Consider the following 19,594-nt stretch of genomic DNA (forward strand, 5'->3'; position numbering starts at 1 on the left):
GACAAGGACTGAGCCTTAATGGTATGCGCTCTAGCAGGTGAGCCATGCACCGGGGCACACCAAAAATGTTAAAATTGATTATTTCAAGTCGATATTTCTTTAGATAATAGATTTAATCGGTTAGTTTGATAAACTGATGCACCCCAAGAGGTAACTGAATCCAACTCACTTAAATATCCACCAGTAAGACTCCCTAATCGGGAGATAAGCGACCGTAGGTCGCTTATCTCCACAAATAGGGCAAAAATTTGTTTTTCCTAAATCTTCCTGATCCATGTTGATGACATGAGTGTAGACATGCTGTGTAGTGATTTTCGTGATTTTAGGGCAAAATCTGTAGGAGTTACGGCATTTTATGTGAGCTGCAGTGGAGGGGGTCCTCCATTGGGGGCGCCACCACTTTTGCATCCGTTCTGGAGCACCAGGATTGGGTGGTCCCCAGGAATTCCCCGTGAGCAGCCCCGTTGGGGTGGTCATTTGGTCATTTTTGCACATTTGGTCATTTTTTTACACCTGGGGGTCCCCCAGGGTCCTGGGGGTCCCTGGAGCTCCGGGGGTCCTTGGAGGTTGTAGTTTGACAGGTAAGGAGTGTGTGTGCAAAATGTCACATGGATGGGGGCAACGGTTGTGCAGATAGGAGCAGGGCAAAATTAGACCTGGGGGTCCCCCAGGGACCTGGGGGTCCCTGGAGCTGCGGGGGTCCTTGGAGGTAGTAGTTTGGCAGGTCAGGAGTGTGTGTGCAAGATTTGGCGTGGATGGGGGCAACGGTTGTGGAGATATGAGCAGGGCAAAAGTGTGACGTGTGACTGACGGACTGACGCACGGACAGCCGGTGGAGGTTTTGATAGTAAATGCGACCTACGGTCGCAATAAAAATCAACAGCCTGGCCAAATGCATCCCTCTCACAGGATGAAACATAACAGTTGATATTGATAACAGTTGATATTGTCACTGTCGGGAAGAAGCCTCTTATCTTCACGTAAACACTTTTTGTGTTTCTTCGTAAATGAATGCCCCTACTTGGTCACACTTCGGCGTCACACAAAAATATCAAAAGTAGCCGATCTGCAAGCTTCTTTGCGCCACATTTTGCTGTTTTTTGAATTCTCACCCGACAGAGACCATATATATCAGGTGTCAGGGGGAGCGTTTTGCTGTTTCTATGTGTGATCTTTTCGACACCCAAACCTAACCCTTACCCTAAACCTAACCTCCGTGGGGTGAGTCGCTAACCCTCCCGACGCTCCGTTGTCGAAATGATGGTCGTTCGAAAGAGCGAGATTTCTCTGTGTCAGGTGCATTGCGGTGGAGCTTTAGGCAAAAGCTACCATCAAAGGGGCCATCTAGAGGTATAGGTGTATTTTGTTTACATTCTTGCACATCCATCTGACACTCCGCAAATAGTGTTACTTCCCCCTCCTGTGCAGACAAGTACCTTTGAAAGGGGTGTGTGGGGGGGGGGGGGGGGGGGGGGGGGGTTGGCAATGTTGGGAATCATTCCAGAAGAGCAACTCTCCATTTTGCTAGCTTCAGCACTCAATAGTTCCGAGATTAAAGCCAGTCTATTGCATTGATTGAAAAACGAGGAGAAAAAAGAAATCCCTGCACCTTTCTCCTTCTCGGTCTAAACTCTTCCATCTATATAGGGTTGCTATATAAGCCTCCCTCGGTCATGTCCAAGCAATTTGGGGCAGACCGGGCGTTTCTCCCGTTGCCGCTCGCCGACTCTGTGGACATGCTCTGTTACCTCCTCCAATCAGCTGGGAAAGTATTTGTGCTTGTAGCGCCGGAGAGAAGGCGGCCAGGAGTTAAATTGAGTTACCTCGCCTCAGAGATGGTTTCATTTTCTGAGGATGGCCCCGGAGATCCCTGATGGAAGGCGCTAACCACTCATCACCTCACACGTCCCCCCGGCGGCGGCGCGGCACACCGCCTCGGCAGAGAGAGGGGCGCCGTCTTGGCGCAGAGCGACGTGACGGCAGGCAGGCCCGGCGGAAGCGAAGCGCCGCAACTCAGGTCGCACAGGCAGCTGGCTGAGGAGATCCATCTGCCTGTTTTCAACTCAAGAACACTGTCAAGAGTACCACTAAACATTGTGTGCCGGCCTGCCTGCTGCGTCCTTCTCTCCCTCTCCCTCTATCTCTCTCTCTCAATCAGATAAAAGAGCACATTAATGCCTTTGCCATTTCTCTGCAGTGTATTCATTTTTTTTTTAAATCTTGTAGTTCTTTAAAGGGAAATTAGGTAACTTTAAGACCAATTTTAATATTTATGTACTGTAATTTTTTTTAGCAGTCATTTCCCTTTATCAGTCACTATATTATTGTGCTGGGGTGTTTCGTTAGAGAAAGACATCCCACTGGCTGTATTTTTTTGTTCTATTCCATTGTTTATGTTGACATTCGATCCTTGGAGGGATGTTTTAGTCAGGGGGAACTGGCAAGAGCTCTTAATTGCTCCCTTTGAACTTCAAAGGGGTTCTGCACTGTGGTAATTGATTGGGCCATAAAGTGTCAAGTGCTCTCTTATCAATGTAAGCATCAAAGACAACTACCTGTTTGATGCCTGTCATAGAGGGGAGGGGGAGGGGAGAATGAGTTTGTATACACACAGACTTGCCTAGTTCCCCTTTAAAAAATGTAACAAGTAAAATCTTAAAACATATTGATTATTGCACATGTATGAATCTCGAATGGAGGCATTGGAGGGGGTATCGAAATATTGAAATAGATACAGTAGATTGATATAGAGAGATAGAGAGCGAGAGAGATAGTGTCATGTATATGTCTGTCTATTCAGTGAATACATAATACACAAGCATTCCCTGTACCACGCACGCACGCACACACAGCATATCGGCATCATACTGTGAGCAGAGTTCAATTCAATCACACGCCCACGTGCGGAATCACACTCTTCAGATTATATATGAGCAATACATTCCTCCCGAGTAATGAAATAATGATTAATTTTACAGCCGCGATTCCATGAAATCCCAACATAATGTCCTATAATCCATATCGATCACATCGTGATGGATTCTCTGAGTGCGTCGACCTGCCGTGAGTGGTGTGGAAAGGTCGAGAGAGAGAGGCGAGAGAGACAACTCATGTTCCACCAACCAAGGAGGAGATGAGAGGAGGAGAATAATGGAGTCAATTAGGGATGTGAAGAGATGACAGATGAGAAGATAATGATGGCAGGAGCGGAGGAGAGGTTGAAAGAAGAGGATGAGACAGGCAGGAGGGAGGGGTGGGGGGGGGGGGGGGACTGCACGATATGGACAAAATGAAATCTCACAATATTTGTACCTCCATATCAATATTGAGACAATCCTCTTTCCCCCCCCGAACATTTTCCAAAACTAGTGCAAATACTTGCACATCTACAAGCTCACACGGGTCACATTATGGCACATTGTGATTTTTTTTTTAACCACTTAAACCCTCTTGTCTTAGTGAAACAACTGTACACGGAGCGCTTTTTTCCGTCTACACCAAATGTCTTTGCCAAAAATAGACAATCTACACGCTCAATCATTTTCCCTTTTCTACTCTGTACACATACTGTAGCCTAGTGTTATACATTTGTTGATGATATTGTATTTCTAATTCAGAACGATTTTAGGCCCAGAAGCTTCGTCTTCCAAAAAATGTATCGAAGGTCAGCCCTATAGTCCTCGGCATGAAAAAGTTTGAGAGCCACTGGATTCCAGCCCTGTGCAAAAAGCTGCATTATGCAGGGCCAAGAGAAGCAGGGAGCGTACAAAGGGTACACACAGAGAGCAGGGGTGTCGAACCAAATTCTGGACCCTGGGTACAAGGATTCACTGCGTTATTTTGTGCTTTAACTATTGAAAAATAGCAGATATACAAGCTCACAGCGAGGCACCGAGTGCCACGCTGCAAGCTCGTAGATCAGCTATTTTTGAAACATCGTGAAAAGTCTTTGAAGGTTTTTTTGCATTTGGCCATGGACACCCCCCCCCCCCCCCCCCCCCCCATCTCAAAATATTTAGTTCCAGGGACCCCCCAGAAGCAAAATTTGAGTTACAAATGTTCACTTAAAATAATACATATATTCAAAGATTTGCACACATTTTCACGACTTTTCAAAAAATAGCAGATCTCGGTGCCGCGCTGTGAGCTTGTATATCTGCTATTTTTCAATAGCTAAAGTATAAAATAATTAAGGCCCCTCTGCCCTGGGCCCTGGTAACTCAGTCCCACTTTTCCCCTCCCTTGTGACGCCCCTGGTAGAGAGGAGACCCAGGATGCCACCCCGCAGTCATGTCACGCAATTTACTCTGTTCCGGTCCATCATGTTTTATGGCACAATCAAGCACCAGCACAGTAGTCAGTGGTGGAGTTCATTTCACAAGCCATATCCTCGCCTAATGTGAACACACAAAGACAGCGGCTCCGCCATTATTACCACAGTGGCCGGTATAGCCAACCCCTACGATCCTACCGTCTATGCATAATTAGATGCCTTTCCTTCCGAAGGAGGCGGCTGCATGGGTAAAAAACAGCAAGACAATCCCCATTAAACTCCTGTGAGTTCTAATTGAAAATCCGTTACCAATCACCACAGATGGTGGGAGTGTCGGCAGACCGACGCAGCTCGTTGACACCGTCCCGCTTTTGCACACTGCGGTTCTCTATGCATTATTGACACGCGTGGTGGAGGAGACGTGGGCCCGCATTCTAATCTGGAGCTGTGCTTCAGTCTCATTTCGGAGCGGCTAATGTAACTCAAACACAGCTTTCTATTTTTCCCCAATTGAAATACTTTTCCAACCGCTTATGGTTTAGTATACACAGTAGCCAACTCGTTTTGTTTGCTTTACATACAGAGATTAAAAAGGTATTAAAGCAGAAAGGGGCAGTACAATTCACCTCAAGCAAGCTCAAACAACACAAGCTTGGAAAATAACATCATGTAACATCAGCAAATGCCAGTTCAAATAGTAGTGTTTTAAAGGTTGTTCTACAAAAAAAATGGCACAGAGGCTGCAGCTCTAACGACTTGTTGGAAGAGCATTCCAACGTTTAGGAGCAACAGCCTGAAATGTTTCTTTTTTGTGTGTGTGTGTGTGTGTGTGTGTGTGTGTGTGTGTGTGTGTGTGTGTGTGTGTGTGTGTGTGTGTGTGCTGTGTGTGTGTGTGTGTGTGTGTGTGTAAAACAGACCCTGTTGAGCAGACCTTAAGGTCTACTGGGCACATAACGTTCCCAGGAGAGGCAGGAGATAGGAGGCTAAAGAGGATGGAATGGAAGGGTACCCACTCTGGGCCAAGTTTATTCTCCAGCCACTAGATGGTGATATTATCTCCTTTCGTTACCCTTTAACCCTGTTGACCACTAGATGGTGCAATTTGAGTGAAGAATACCTGGATTACACATGGATGCATTATGGGGACTATGCTGTGTATTGTCACTGTCCTCAAGCATAATGTGCTGCGTGACAAGTTCTAGTTACTTTGAATACAATACTCAATGTAGCATTTTGAGAAAAGGCATTGCCAACAACAACACTATTAAAACAGACACTGTTTTAAAGCAGGAGAATTCCTAATGAGAAGCAAAACAATCTCTCTCACCGCCTGAAATCCTCTTTCACCCATGAGCTCATTCAACACTTGAAAAGTCACCTAGGGAGGGAGAGAGAGAGAGAGAGAGAGAGAGAGAGAGAGAGAGAGAGAGAGAGAAAAAGAAAATCAAATAATTTCTTTGAACTTTCATCCAGCCAACGACTGACTCAGTCATATTTGAGTTTGGCTGCCAGCCAGGAAAACAAAAAGCTGTTAAAATGCAGAATAAATAGACGTGCGCGCACGTGCGTGTGTGTGTGTGTGTGTGCGTGCACGCACGCTCAGGTTCAAGAGATCACACTGGCAGGCAGCAGCAACCAGCAGCAACCTTGTACCGTTCTGTTCCAGTAGGAATCCACCTTGTGTGTTGATATCACCTCGCATGTCTTGCGAAAGTTATTTTCTTCAGTATTTTAAAGCTCTGTCTCTCTCTCTCTCTCTCTCTCTCTCTCTCTCTCTCTCTCTCTCTTTCATCTGTAGTCATTTTTCACCATCCCCAACTCTCATGTAAAATTGTAACACATAGGCGTCCTTGGTTTAACGAAAAGTGACTTATACATTTTAATCCGGAATTTTGTTGAATACAAATTCAGAATGACAGCATTTATTAGATTATATGAAGCCACTGTTCCGAAGTGCTTACGAGGGAATTAAACTCGATAAAAGTTCAAAATGACTTCATAAAAAAAAAAAACTTTAAAATACTCAGTAAGATTCTTGAACTCCTGGAGAATGATATGGTCCTATAATAACCGGGATATTTCCACAAGGCTTCACAGATCCAGCTCATTGCTGAGCATACATGGTCAGCCCAGCTCAAGGGCAAGATAAGAGCGGAACGGAGCATCTCCCTGCCGCGATGAGCGATCTCCTCCTCTGCAGCAGATGGTATAGAGAGTAGACTCAGGGGAAAAAAAAAACGCTTTGCAGCCAGGGGCCGCAGCAAGGACACATCAGGGTCGGGGGGTTTAAAGCTTTGAGGTCTAGAATTATTTTATGCTTTAGCTATTGAAAAATAGCAGATATACAAGCTCACAGCGCGGCACCGTCCATGTCTTTGAATATATATTTTTAAAAAGCGAACATTTGTAACTCAAATATTTGCTTCTGGGTGGTCCCTGGAACAACATATTTTGAGATTGGGCGTCCGCGGCCAAATGCATGTAATTTTGAGGGTCCTCGACAAGAAAAAGTTTGAGAGCCACTGATTTAGAAGAAGGATTTAGAAGACATCGGGTCAAAAATATTCTTGCACAAATGTTCACGATTCTTCAAAAAATAGCAGATCTACAAGCTTGTATATCTGCTATTTTTCAATATCTAAAGCATAAAAATAATGGTTGAAGTGGTTCAAAGCTAAAGTGACATGCGTATCCGGTCTAAATGGATTAAGCTTTGAGGTCCATGGACCTGGCAGATTTTCACATGCCTACCTACTTTGCATATTACACTCAATCTAATCAAATAATATATTCGAAAGGAGGAGGCCCGGCTCGCCGATATAATTGATGAACATGGGATTTACAGGGCAAAGCGGGTTGGGGATCGACAAGCCATATGGGACATCGTCTACGTCTGATGGAAACCTTGTATGTCCAAAACAACTGTGAAATATAGGAAAAAATGTAGTGGATCCAATGTTTTTTTTAGTCACAAGCAGCTTGTCAATACTTTTCATCGGTTCAATATTTATAAAACCCCACAGACAGACCAATAATAGCAAAAATAGCAAATCTACAAGCTCACAAACGTGTCACAATGTGACGCATAGATATGCTAGATATACAATCTTTTTAGGGCTAGGGTTATTTTCATCTTTGTTTGACACTGCAGTATGACAAGTAGGGCATACATTTGCGATAGGGATGTCCCGGGCCGATCGGGGGCCGATCACATGATTTTCAAAAGATCGTAATCGGAAGAAAAAGATCTGGGAAATATTTCTTTATGAATATATAAAAAATGATAAGCTGGTGAGCTTTATTTAAATTTTGTTTCGATCCAAAGCTGCTCTAAGTGGAAAAAAATAAATAATAATAAAATAAAAAGCTATATCCATGTTTGATAGACTGGATACTGTCATTTAAATAAAAAAATCAACCTTAAGGGACAACTTGAATGCATTTCTTCTTTTCTTCTTCCTTAATGCATTGCCGAAAGATCGGATCTGGAAAAATCAATATCGGCAGATACTCAAAATCAAAATGATCGGGATCGGATCGGGAGCAAAAAAAAAGAAAAAAAAAGAAATCGGGACATCCCTAATTTGCTACGAAAAAAAAGAACAAAATTTGAATTGGAGATACAAGGTTTCACTTTCTTCCCGACAGTAACGATATGCAGGGGCATACGCAGTATGACTGGGAGAGAGGGAAACAGAGACAGAGAGAGAGAGACAGAGAATTGAGTTTTATCTGTTGGAAAAGGTTATTGGTAAAGGTTACACAAAGGCCGCTCCCCACTGTTTTCGTAACCATAACAGGCGACTGCTTCTCGCAATGGTCGATGTTGCACAAACATGGAAGTCAATACTACAGTGTAAATAATGACAGACAAATCAGTGATGTGGAGAGAAGTAAAGCCAACGTCTGGAAGAGAACAACCGCATTCCTTTGACCACACAAACCCTATTAGCCTCCCCCTATTCTGCAAACAAACATTCTACAAAAATAGCCGATCTACCAGCTCACAACGCATCGCAAGGCCATGTGTTGTGAGCTTGTAGATAGGCTATTTTCGTGGCAGATATTTGGTGCAGGGAGAAAAAAGGTGGGGGCCTACAGGTGTTAACATTCTCTTTCTAAGTCGTCCTCAGATGAGCCCTCCATCGTCGCCTCCAGTCATCCTGGTTCTCTAGACAAGGGGTCTTCAACGTTTTCAGGCCAAGGACCCCTTAGTTGAGAGAGAGAGATGAAGCAGGGACCCCCACTACCTTTTCATAGATTCCATATAGTTTCATAGTTTGACAGTTTGGATTCATGTCAATTTGTGTTTTCAGATATTTAACCACTTGAGCTGTCGTTACCTAATAAACTTGACCTTTTACTCTGGACTTAGTCTGCTCTTTTCCCCAGGGTTACTCGAAAATAGCCCATCTACAAGCTCACAACGCCTAACTTGAAGATCTGCAATTTTTGGCTACAGTTCTCAGAATATGGACACTAGGGTTCGAGTTGTCAATATACAAAGGATTTGGAAGACTCCTGTAGTAACTCTGAGGACCCCCTAGGGATCCAGGACCCCCGGTTGAAGACCCCTGCTTTAGACATCTGGCCAGGTCGTCTGGACTTCACGCATCTTGAGCCCGTCCACGTACAGCATGTTAGTGTGGGACGTCCTCGTGACCGCTGCCCGTGTGTTGGTTCCCACAGCACCCGTTTGCTGGCTGGCATGTTCTGGATGTCCCGTTTGCTGGCTGGCATGTTCTGGATGTCTTTGCCAGCGTTCTCCTGCTATAGTCTCATTCTCCTGGCTGCTATTTTCTCACCCGCCCTTGGCATTCCCTCCTACGGATTTTCGTTGGTAACATGTTCTCTCTCTTGCTGATGTTAAGTATACGGCACACACTACTGTCAAAACAAAAGAACTTGTGTGATTCAGTGGATGTCACACATTTAACGCCATACTGACATTCATGGGAACATAATGTACCGTCGAGAAGAAGACAAAGAATCATCAGCAGCTCATACTCATCTAGATGTTGTACAGTATAGGCTATAGTAGTAGGCCTACGCTATGTGTGTGTCGTGGTTCATTTCAATCTATGCATTCACTATGTCAGAGCATGTAAGCCATCATTTTATGCAACCGTTTAACAGGATAAGCCAATGAAACATGAATGTTGGATGCCAAAACAATTAGTTGATCTTTAACTCTGAGGCAAAGTTTGAACACACACACACACACACACACACACACACACACACACACACACACACACACACACACACACACACACACACACACACACACACACACACACACACACACACACACACACACACACACACACACACACACTCTTATATTTAATCATGAGACAAGCTAGCCTACGTGAACCTATAACACCAAACCGTGGAGTCTTTTCAGAAGCCCTTAAAGCACATCTCATGTATGCAACGTGTGGGCGTGTGCATCGCTTATATATGCTCCTGCCAAGACCGCTGTCAGCCTGGGGGACAAGATGCGGTGTAATCCATAAAAGATGGTCCTTGAACAGAAATACCGCAGCGCACATCGTCTTTTCAATCATCGTGCTCGGTCCCACAGACTCCATAAGGCAACAACATCACCTACACACTAAAAACACCCATGTTATCCAATTTCACTCTTATGGCCCGAATTTATACTTGGTTTGCGCGCCGTGTCGGGCATAAAAAATAAGGCGTTTTACAAGCTCACAGCGCGGCACATTGCAGGGCTTGTGAATCGTCTATTTTCGGTGGGTGACACTGGCACGCACAAAAGTACAAATCACCCTTTAGATCAGACCTGGGCATTGCGCGGCCCGGGGGCCATATGCAGCCTTTTGGTTCACTCTGACCAGCCCTTGTAGGGTTAATTTATTTTTCAAGTTTTTTATTCACGTACATATGGACGCAATGCGTACATCAGCACATGGGCAATGGGCATGATCATTGGATGTTGTCTCAATAACAAGCAGGTGGTCAGACTAGTCACACGTCAAGACGACCTGCCTTACCTTACCCATCAAAAATGGCTAAAGTGAGTAAAAAAAGTAAAGTCGATGTCGAATGCCGGGTTTTCAACAAAAATTTGACTAATAAGTATTTATTTACTCAAGTCGGAGGTAAAGCCGTGTGTTTAGTTTGCGGGGAGCACATCTAGCGGGGAGCACTGCCTTTTGGCCCAGCCCTCCACAATATTTTTTGTTGTTCAATGTTCATGTGGGCCCCATGGAAAAAATAATTGCCCACCCCTGCTTTAGATGGTACAAAAGGAACCAAAAAGAGCACTTGCGGCAAGTTGCGGGTCTCCCCCAGCCTGTGGACTATGTTGCCTGGTCCCAGCGAGAGAGTGGGAGTCAGCGGGATGGAGGCCAGGGTTGGATGGATGGAGGCGATAGTGATAGTGGTGGTTGAAGGGAGGACAAGCTAATTCACCGTGTCAGACAATCAAGAGCCATCAGGAGCCACCATGACGAAGTAGAGTAGGCACTATCTATCCAGGCTCACCCACAGCTAATAGTGTTGTAGGCACAAAGAGAGAGAAAGAGAGAGGTTCAGTGTAAAAGGCACACAGAGAGACACACACAGAGATGAGGGGGAACATCACAAATGGGTCAGAGGCATGACCAGAGAGTGTAGCGAAGTAGATAAGTACTTTTACTGCACTGGCATTATGTTATGTATCCTAAAAAGGACAATGCACATAGCTGCGTCGTATGATGGATATACTGTGTGTGTGTGTGTGTGTGTGTGTGTGTGTGTGTGTGTGTGTGTGTGTGTGTGTGTGTGTGTGTGTGTGTGTGCTCGCTCTCTCGTTTTTGTGACATACTGAGGACCAGAGGTCCTCACAAGCATAGTAGAATTGGAGAAAATAGACAAAGTGAGGACATTTGCCGGGCCTCACAAAGGTTAGGGTTAGGTTTAGGTTTAGGGATAGAGGTTAGGGTAAGGCCACAGGAAATGAATGGAAGTCTATGTAATGTCCTCAGTATGTCACAAAAACGAGATCGTGTGTGTGTGTGTGTGTGTGTGTGTGTGTGTGTGTGTGTGTGTGTGTGTGTGTGTGTGTGTGTGTGTGTGTGTGTGTGTGTGTGTGGCTGTCAAAGTTAACACGATAACAAGTTAACGCAAATTCCTTTTAACGGCACCAATTTCTTTGATGAACGATTAATACGATGCACTGACGGCGATGCCGCAAATAAATAAACCTCTCTGAGCAGTAAAATGGATGTACTATTTTTGAAAAAAAATGTATACTATTTTTGAAGTTCAGCTTCAAGCTCTGCCAGGTGGTTCTCTCACCAGGACAAAAGTCATCTACAGGGGCGTCACAAGGGGGGCAAAAGTAGGACTGAGTTAGTAGGGCCCAAGGTGGAGGGGCCTTAATTGTTTTATAATTTAGCTATTGAAAAATTGCAGATATACAAGCTCACAGCTTGTGAGCTTGTAGATCTGCTAAAGTTGTGGAAATGTGTGCAAATCTTTGAATGTATGTATTTTTTAAGCGAACATTTGTAACTCAAATTTTGCTTCTGGAGGTCCCTGGAACTAAATATTTTGAGATGGGGGTCTGTGGCCAAATACATATCATTTTGGGGGTCCTTCACATGAAAAAGTTTGAGAACCACTGACACTCAAAGACATTTTCAATATTTTTCAAAAATAGCAGATCTACAAGCTCGCAGCGCGGCACTCGTTGCCGTGCTGTGAGCTTGTATATCTGCTATTTTTCAATCGTTAAAGCACAACATAAAGTGTAATAATGCGTTCCCAGTCTAGATGGGTTAAACCCCCTCCCCCTACGAAGAACATTCTCATGGTGAAGTGAATCTTTATACCCAGGGCCCAGAATGTGGTGCGACATCTATACTGTCGATGTGAATTATGGTTACAACCTGAGTATGTCTAGTTTAATACAATACCAATTGTTGGCTAAGCACACAGCCGATGCAGAGAGCTCCCTCCTCGTTTAAACGACAACTTTGTTTTTTTACAACAAGGGTTCATATTTTAGATTGTAATTAGAGAAAAGAAAATATGAGTGTTAAAATGTTTTAATTTACTGCTTTCTATCGTTTTATTTAAAGCTATACTGTGTAAGTTGCTCAACTAGTGGTCAGTAGCGGTACAGCAAACCGTGGTCGCGTCTGCTTTTTTCGGACGTTTTTCGCCGCTGGACCGGGCCTTCAGACCACCGCGTCCCCTCGCCCGCCTCGCCACAAATCCGTAGAGGGTTGGGGAGTTACAGGCTAGACTCCTAGACCAGCGTAAACAACACTGCTGTTGAAGTAAGCTACTTCCTGAAGAGACGCAAGATGCGCTGTGATTGGCCGGCAGTGTATGATCTGGGCTGTGATTGGCCAGTAGGGAGACACGTGTACAGAATGATGCAGATGACACAATTTTGCCGGGTCCCGGTCACGGCCACACAGGCTCAGTAGAACACATATAAAGAAAAGGCTTTTGGGGCTGAAATTAACAGAGTAGGTGTTCTAAAACTTTAGCGATTTAATAGTTAGGACAATTTTAAGATTTGTTTTATTAAAAAGCTTACATAGTATAGCTTTAAGTTTGATTTCAGTGGCTGGGGGCATGCATACAAGTGGCTACATATGTATTTTTTGACACAATAACCCCATTCCCAAGATGCACCGCAATCTTTCATGGTTAGATGTGACTAGGGCTAGTAATGTTGCTGTAAATAGTAACATAGAATTTGTCATCTCATTGTGTCGAAAAAGACATATTTAGCCACTTGCACGCATGCCTCACCCACTGAAATCAAACTCGCTAAAATGGCTAAAACAGTAAAACAGCAGTAAATTAAAACATTTTAACACTCATCTTTTCTTTTCTCTAATTACAATCTAAAATATGAACCCTTGTTGTAAAAAAACAAAGTTGTCCTTTAAAGGGATAGTTCACCCAAAGAATTACTTTGGTTCTATCGATTATTCACCCCATAGAGTCTTGAGTTTGTGGATATTTCTTTTTTCACTGTTTTTGTCACTATTCCTAAGCCAATAACTTGTGGTTCCCTATGGAGACACAAAGAGCATGCTTTGTTCCCACGGAGACACAAAGAGTCTGCTTTGTTCCCTATGGAGACAAAAAGAGTATCCTCAAATTATAGGCTTAGGAATATGACAAAAACATATCCATGAATTGGAAAGGAGTCAGCTTAGGTGGTTCGGGCATCTAGTACGGATGCCCCCCGAGCGCCTTCCTAGGAAGGTCCTCGATGCACGCCCCACTGGGAAGAGACTCCACTACCATTACTGTGATTATTATTACAAAACATACATTAACCACTTCAACCTTATAGGATTATATACATTTTGGCCATTTGAAAATAGCCGATCTGCAAGCGCCACAATGTGTTGCGATGTGACGCATTGGGAGCTTGTAGATCTGCTATTCTTACAGCATTTTATACATTTGAAAAGTTGTGACCTGGGACATTCTGCATTAGTATGAGAAACAGCACATCATGTCTCTGTCTGGATTTGTACGCTTTTTTTAGAGTCTATGGTTTTGCCGCTCTGACATCATGCTTTGACATCACTGTGATGTCAGGGGAACCACACTAACAGAATCCCTTTTATATTAAGCCCACATGTAACATGACTTCATATGGGAATATATGGGAATGCCCATATATGGAGGCCACATTGGCCACATACCACACTAACAGAATCCATATATGGCAAAGATTGTGCAGACAGGGATCTCCATATATGGGCATAAAAGGGATTGTATGTATGATGTCAGATGTCATAGATGTCATAGAACTTTCACATGTTTGGGGTCTCACATCATATCTCCAATATATACAGTACATGGATCTCCATATAGGGGTACCAAGGGTCTCCATATATGGGTAACTGGTCCGATATACACCACTGGCCAGATGGCCAATACATGGCACAACCTCGGTCGCTTGTCGCCCTGAGGCGTCTTACTGTTGAGTACTTTAAATACATGTTGGTACGAAAACATTTGTACTTCTATTGAAGTACATTTTTAATTCTGTACTTTACTTGCAACAGCGTGTTTCTACATTGCAGTATTGAGACTTTTTACTTAAAAAGAAATTGAGTACTTTTTCCAACACTGCACATGAGGAGAGGAGAGGAGAGGAGAGGAGAGGAGAGGAGAGGAGAAGCAGACCCACACAGCAGGACATCGATAGTGAGATAGCAGGGGGTGGGTGAAGAGGAACTGATATGCCTCGCTACACTGATACTGTGAAGTGAGGAGGAAACAGGCACGTGCACACATCAAAAGGGGGCTTGAGCCCCTGCCCTTTTATCCGTCTCTCCAGGCCATGAAGTAAGCCATTTACCATGAGAGGGAGTAAATTTACCATTCGACCCTCGAATGGTAAATTGCTTTTCTACCACTTCTACCATACAAATGAAAGAAAACACAGTTGTAACTTGCAAGGTTATCAACTGCAACACAACAGTGGGCGGGGTCCATGAGCCAACTCAAGGTTGTTGACTGATTTACCGCTGTTTTAAGACAATCAGAATCCAGTATCTGAACATGTGACCACAAAGAGTGGTAGAATGCAGTTTTTACTATGGTGAAAGAAATGCAAATACCCTCTTTCCATGAAGGCACCATGCAGAATTGCCTTGTTCAAACTCTCCTGAACTTGAATGCAGTGTCTTATGATTATAAAGAATCTCCAGTAGTCACTTGATTATGCTTTAGTTCAGTGTGTTATCAAGCACGGAAAATAGCCGACCTCCAAGCTCACAATGCGTGGCAAGCGCGATACATGCCATACAACACATCTCCAGTATTGACTTGATTATGCTTTAGTTCAGTATCAAGCACAGAAAATAGCCAACCTACAAGCTCAAAACGCGTCACAGCGTGCGGCATTTATTGGCAGTTATTTTCGATATTTTCACCAAAAGGCCCTTTTAGAAATTTCAGCCCCTGCCTCTCTAAACATTCTCTGCACGTCCCTGTACAGTACAGTATGGATAGAAATGACGGTAATCTTGATATCTAGAGTATACATTGAGCCAAACATGATACTGTAGCTACAGCTAATTATAGGCATACAAAGCGTTATGCTTGGGATAGTATTACGTCTTGTCGATCAGTTCATTTCCCACAGGGAAATGCTGCATGGCTATTTGCCTCAGTCACTGCAGCTAAACATGAACTATTGCCATTTGTTCCACAAGCGATATACCAAGTTATGCCTGCTTACGTGTACATATAAATGCTTCTGAACGTAAATGCACAATTCCACTGGCTTTGTGTCACAACTCTGTTTACACTTTATTCCCTTAATTCCCTTTTCCAATTAGATTTCTTGATTTGTGTATGCTTTTGTTTCATGTTTGCTTTGGCAATGCAAACATATGCTTTCTCATGCCAATCAATTGAATTAAATTTGAACACTAATAATAATAAAGAAGAAAGAAATATTGACAATTAAAACTTCAGCCTCGGCCAAGTTGCTGAATCATGGACAAAGTTAAAGGTATATTTCACTGCTCACATATTAGGATGGTATTATGAGTCACCAGAAAAAATAATGGGTGTTTTTAATGAATCTATCATAGTTAAAATGGAGTTTGAAGTTACAATGGGTGTGTATGGGGAGCAGCCCTGGAGGAGGAGGGCCTGATAACATTTACATCAAATATCTAAATATTGAATCAAGCAACTTAAAAACTGTTCAGGGTGTTCATAAAAGCCTGATTAGACGATAAAATGACCAAAAGTTTTTTTGAAAGTGAAGTATCCCTTTAATAGTGATATTGTTAGAATAGGCAGATGAAGAGAGAGAGAGAGAGAGAGAGAGAGAGAGAGAGAGAGAGAGAGAGGGAGGGGGGGGAGGAGGGGGCACCGCTCTCATTACTTAATCATGAGGGGGACACAAAGCTATAGTCTCTAAATTACAGACAGAAGGAGGAGGGGATTGTGGGAGATTAAGTGAGCTCTGAGCTCGCTGGCATTTGTCACAGACCGCCTGTATGATGACTGTCATGCTGCACGCTCAATGTGAGCCGAGGTAGGAGAGCCATGTAGGAGAGAGACTACCTTGGCCGAGGAAAGAGGCTGTCCAATGTCCCTTGAATGCCCTGGAGGAGGATATGACAGGCAGACGAGAATCAGCCAGAAAACGTTTGAGTTTGACACTGGAGGAGTACAACTTTGAACAGAACCAATCAACAAGCCAAGTCAAAGTGGGAGGACTGCACGAGTGCACGCTGTTCTGCTTTTCACTCTGTGGACCTTGTGGAATGAGATCGGGGAACAACTAATACATCACCTTGTCCTGCCTGTCCGGATGTGTGTTTTATTTCCCTGCCTCACGCCAATTCAGGATTCATGCATCAGTGTTATATTCGTATGAATCAGCAGTACTACTGGTAAAGTTTGGGCTGTATGTTTGATGTAGAAGAAAGATCATCTTATGGTGAAGTATTTTCCCCTTTTGTCAACAATGGCATCACATTGAGTCGTCAAGAAGTTGTTTTTTTATGTGTTTGCTCCCCGGCAGAAAATTAAGTGACTGCACCTAAGAAAAATGTGCACCTCTCTGTATACTACAACTGCACTACAACTACTTTGAGGTGGCTTACCTTTTTTGAACCCTTTATGCAACAAATCGTGTGTTTTTTTCTGTTTTTAAACTATAGTGAAAGATGTGAGTTTTTTTTATTAAATGAATTCAGGGTTAAGAGGATTAGTGCTCGAGGGATTTAGAGGCGATACATTACATCTTTATCTTCCTCAAGAAATCTGCCCCGGGTTCCCAGGAATTCCATTCACCAATCGACTGACACACAGAGCATGTGGCCGTCACAAAGAACACAGACAGCACAAACCAAATAGGCCAAGAATATGATATTTTAATATATTTCGTCATGTATTCACCCCTTGTTTGATCTCCAGTTTAAAACCATACCAGAAGAATACAGAATCTTTTAAAGGAAACCAAAGTGCAAAGGAATTGGGGAAAAAAATGCCCTCTGGACCGCATCCAGGTTGTGTTCTTCTGGCACTGCTCTATTTCCTCCTCCGTGGCTCGGCAGGGTCCTCCTGCCCGTCCGTGTGCCTCTGCACCTCCGACACGGTGAACTGCGGCTCCAGCGGCCTGACCCGCCCGCCCCTCTTGCTGCCCGCCTCCTCCATCGCACTGGACCTCAGCTACAACCAGCTGTCGTGGCTGGGCCCCGGCAGCTTCGCCAGCATGCCCAGGCTGGAGGCCCTGCGCATGGGCAACAACCAGATCGCCAGCCTGGGGCCGGGAGTCTTCCACAACGTCTCCGGCAGCCTCAGACACCTGGACCTGTCGTCCAACCAGCTCCGCGTGGTGGAGGGCCACTACTTCCAGGTATAGCGTTGGTTTCGTCAGCCCGAGACTGCAACGAAAGATGTTCGTCGACTACCTTTTTTCACTGGCGAAAATGAAATAAAAACTAAGCTATGGTGACTAAAACTAAGACTAAATATATTGTCAATTTTGTCAACAAATATAAACTAGACTGAAATGTTAGGGAGGGACTAGTGGAGAAGAGATCCAGAGCTAAAAGACAAGTAATTTTATGTTTGGTTGTCCTCCGGTGTTGCGCTCTGAAAATCGCTTGTAGATCGTCTATTTTCACCATGCAACCAGGTGTAAAATCAGCCATTACGAAGCCATCAAGGCCCGCCAAAATAAGGCCTGACTAAAACTAAAACATTTCAGATGACTAAATATATGTGTTACAGTGTTTTTGAGACCCAATGAGATTGAGACCACATTCGGTTTACACATTCTAACGGCGCTCGACACGGGAACTCGCTCGCTACCGCTCGCTCTGCAGTGTCTCACGTGGCTCAAGGTCGCCTGAGACGGCGCACCTCCCTCATGGTCAATAGAAAATGAGCGTTCCTGGTCTCAATCTCACTGGGTCTCAAAAACACTGTCATATATGAAAAGACTATGACTGAAACCAAATCTAAATGTTCTGTCAAACATCAACACTGCTTCCAGGGCCTGTGGAGGCTGGAGGAGCTCCTGCTGTTCCACAACAGGATCGCCCACGTGGAGGGCAGCGCACTGAGCGGCCTGAGCAGCCTGAAGAAGGCCTACTTCAGCCTCAACCACATCACCGACTTCCCCTTCTTCTCCATCCGGGAACACAGCCACCCCTTCCTGGCCATGCTGGACCTCTCGTCCAACCGCATGGCCAGGCTGCCGTGGGAGGACGTGAAGGTAGGGGTGGGCGATGGGGTGATGAATATTGTTGAGACGATACAATGTTCTGCATGATAAGCCCTTTCAGAGATATCGTATACATCACGATACAACGAAAATCCTGTTGAATAGTGTTAATGCAGAGATTCATTGCAGAATTCATTTAAACCTGCATTTTGGTCTAAATCAGTTGCTCTCAAACTTTAAAATGTCAAGTTCTCCCCTTAACTCTACGGGTCCATTTGGTTTCATTTGTATACTGTTAAGAGTTACATACTTGTAAGGGTCAATTTAGACCTCCCAAAAAGGAACCCAGAGATTCCCTAGACCTCACTTTAAGGACCACTGGCCAAAATGTTCTGTAGCTCCTTTTTATTTTAGTTTTTGTTAACTTGTAATAACCATAAAAAACAACATGAGAAAGAATCTGCTTTGACAAATATGGTGATATTGTATTTTTCTGTATCGCCCACCCCTGCGCGAAGGCGCTGCCGAGCCTGGTGCAGAGGGGCCTGTACCTCCACAACAACACACTGGCGTGCGACTGCTCCATGTACAGCGTCTTCTGGCACTGGGAGATGAGGAGCTACGAGCCTGTGCTGGAGTTCGCCGACCAGTACACCTGCACCGTCTACGGGGACCCGCGGGCCGCCATCCGCTTCCTCCGGCACAACCGCTTCTTCCACAACTGCAGCGGCGTGAGCATAACGGAAATGGCGCTGCCCGTGACCGTGCTCCTCTCCAGGCATGTGCACACATAGACATCAAAGGGGGCTTGAACCCCTGCCCTTTTATCCGTCTGTAAAAGGTGCCCTCTCTCTCTCCAGACCACGAATGCTGTTTTTACTATGGTGAAAGAAATGCAAAAGCCCCCTCTTTCCATGCCATTACCTGAAGGCGCCATTCAAGAAAATTGCCTTGTCCAAACTCTTGAATGCAGCATCTCAATATGTTGAAAGAATTGCCCTTTCTGTGTAGAAATCCATGCCGTTACGCTACATCTCTTGTATTGACTTGATTATGCTTAGTTCAGTGTGGTATAACGCACCGAAAATAGACGACCTCCAAGCTCACAACGTGTGAGCTTGGAGGTCTGCTAT

General features: G+C 44.4%; 1 protein-coding gene across 1 annotated transcript in view; it reads left to right on the plus strand.

Annotated features, from left to right (window-relative positions):
* The window catches only part of LOC308290690 (amphoterin-induced protein 3-like), a gene marked incomplete at both ends in the record, with an annotated part of 36,555 nt that overhangs the window by 14,149 nt on the left and 2,812 nt on the right, over positions 1-19,594 (plus strand). Inside the window, 3 exons of the mRNA XM_080732600.1 lie at positions 17,347-17,648; positions 18,291-18,512; positions 18,980-19,239. Coding sequence (XP_080588726.1) covers positions 17,347-17,648; positions 18,291-18,512; positions 18,980-19,239 — 784 coding nt within the window. The remainder of the gene's footprint in view (positions 1-17,346; positions 17,649-18,290; positions 18,513-18,979; positions 19,240-19,594) is intronic.

The sequence above is a fragment of the Nannobrachium achirus genome (assembly GCF_963921795.1).
Source record: "Nannobrachium achirus genome assembly, chromosome: 9".
Classification (NCBI taxonomy): Eukaryota; Metazoa; Chordata; class Actinopteri; order Myctophiformes; family Myctophidae; genus Nannobrachium; species Nannobrachium achirus.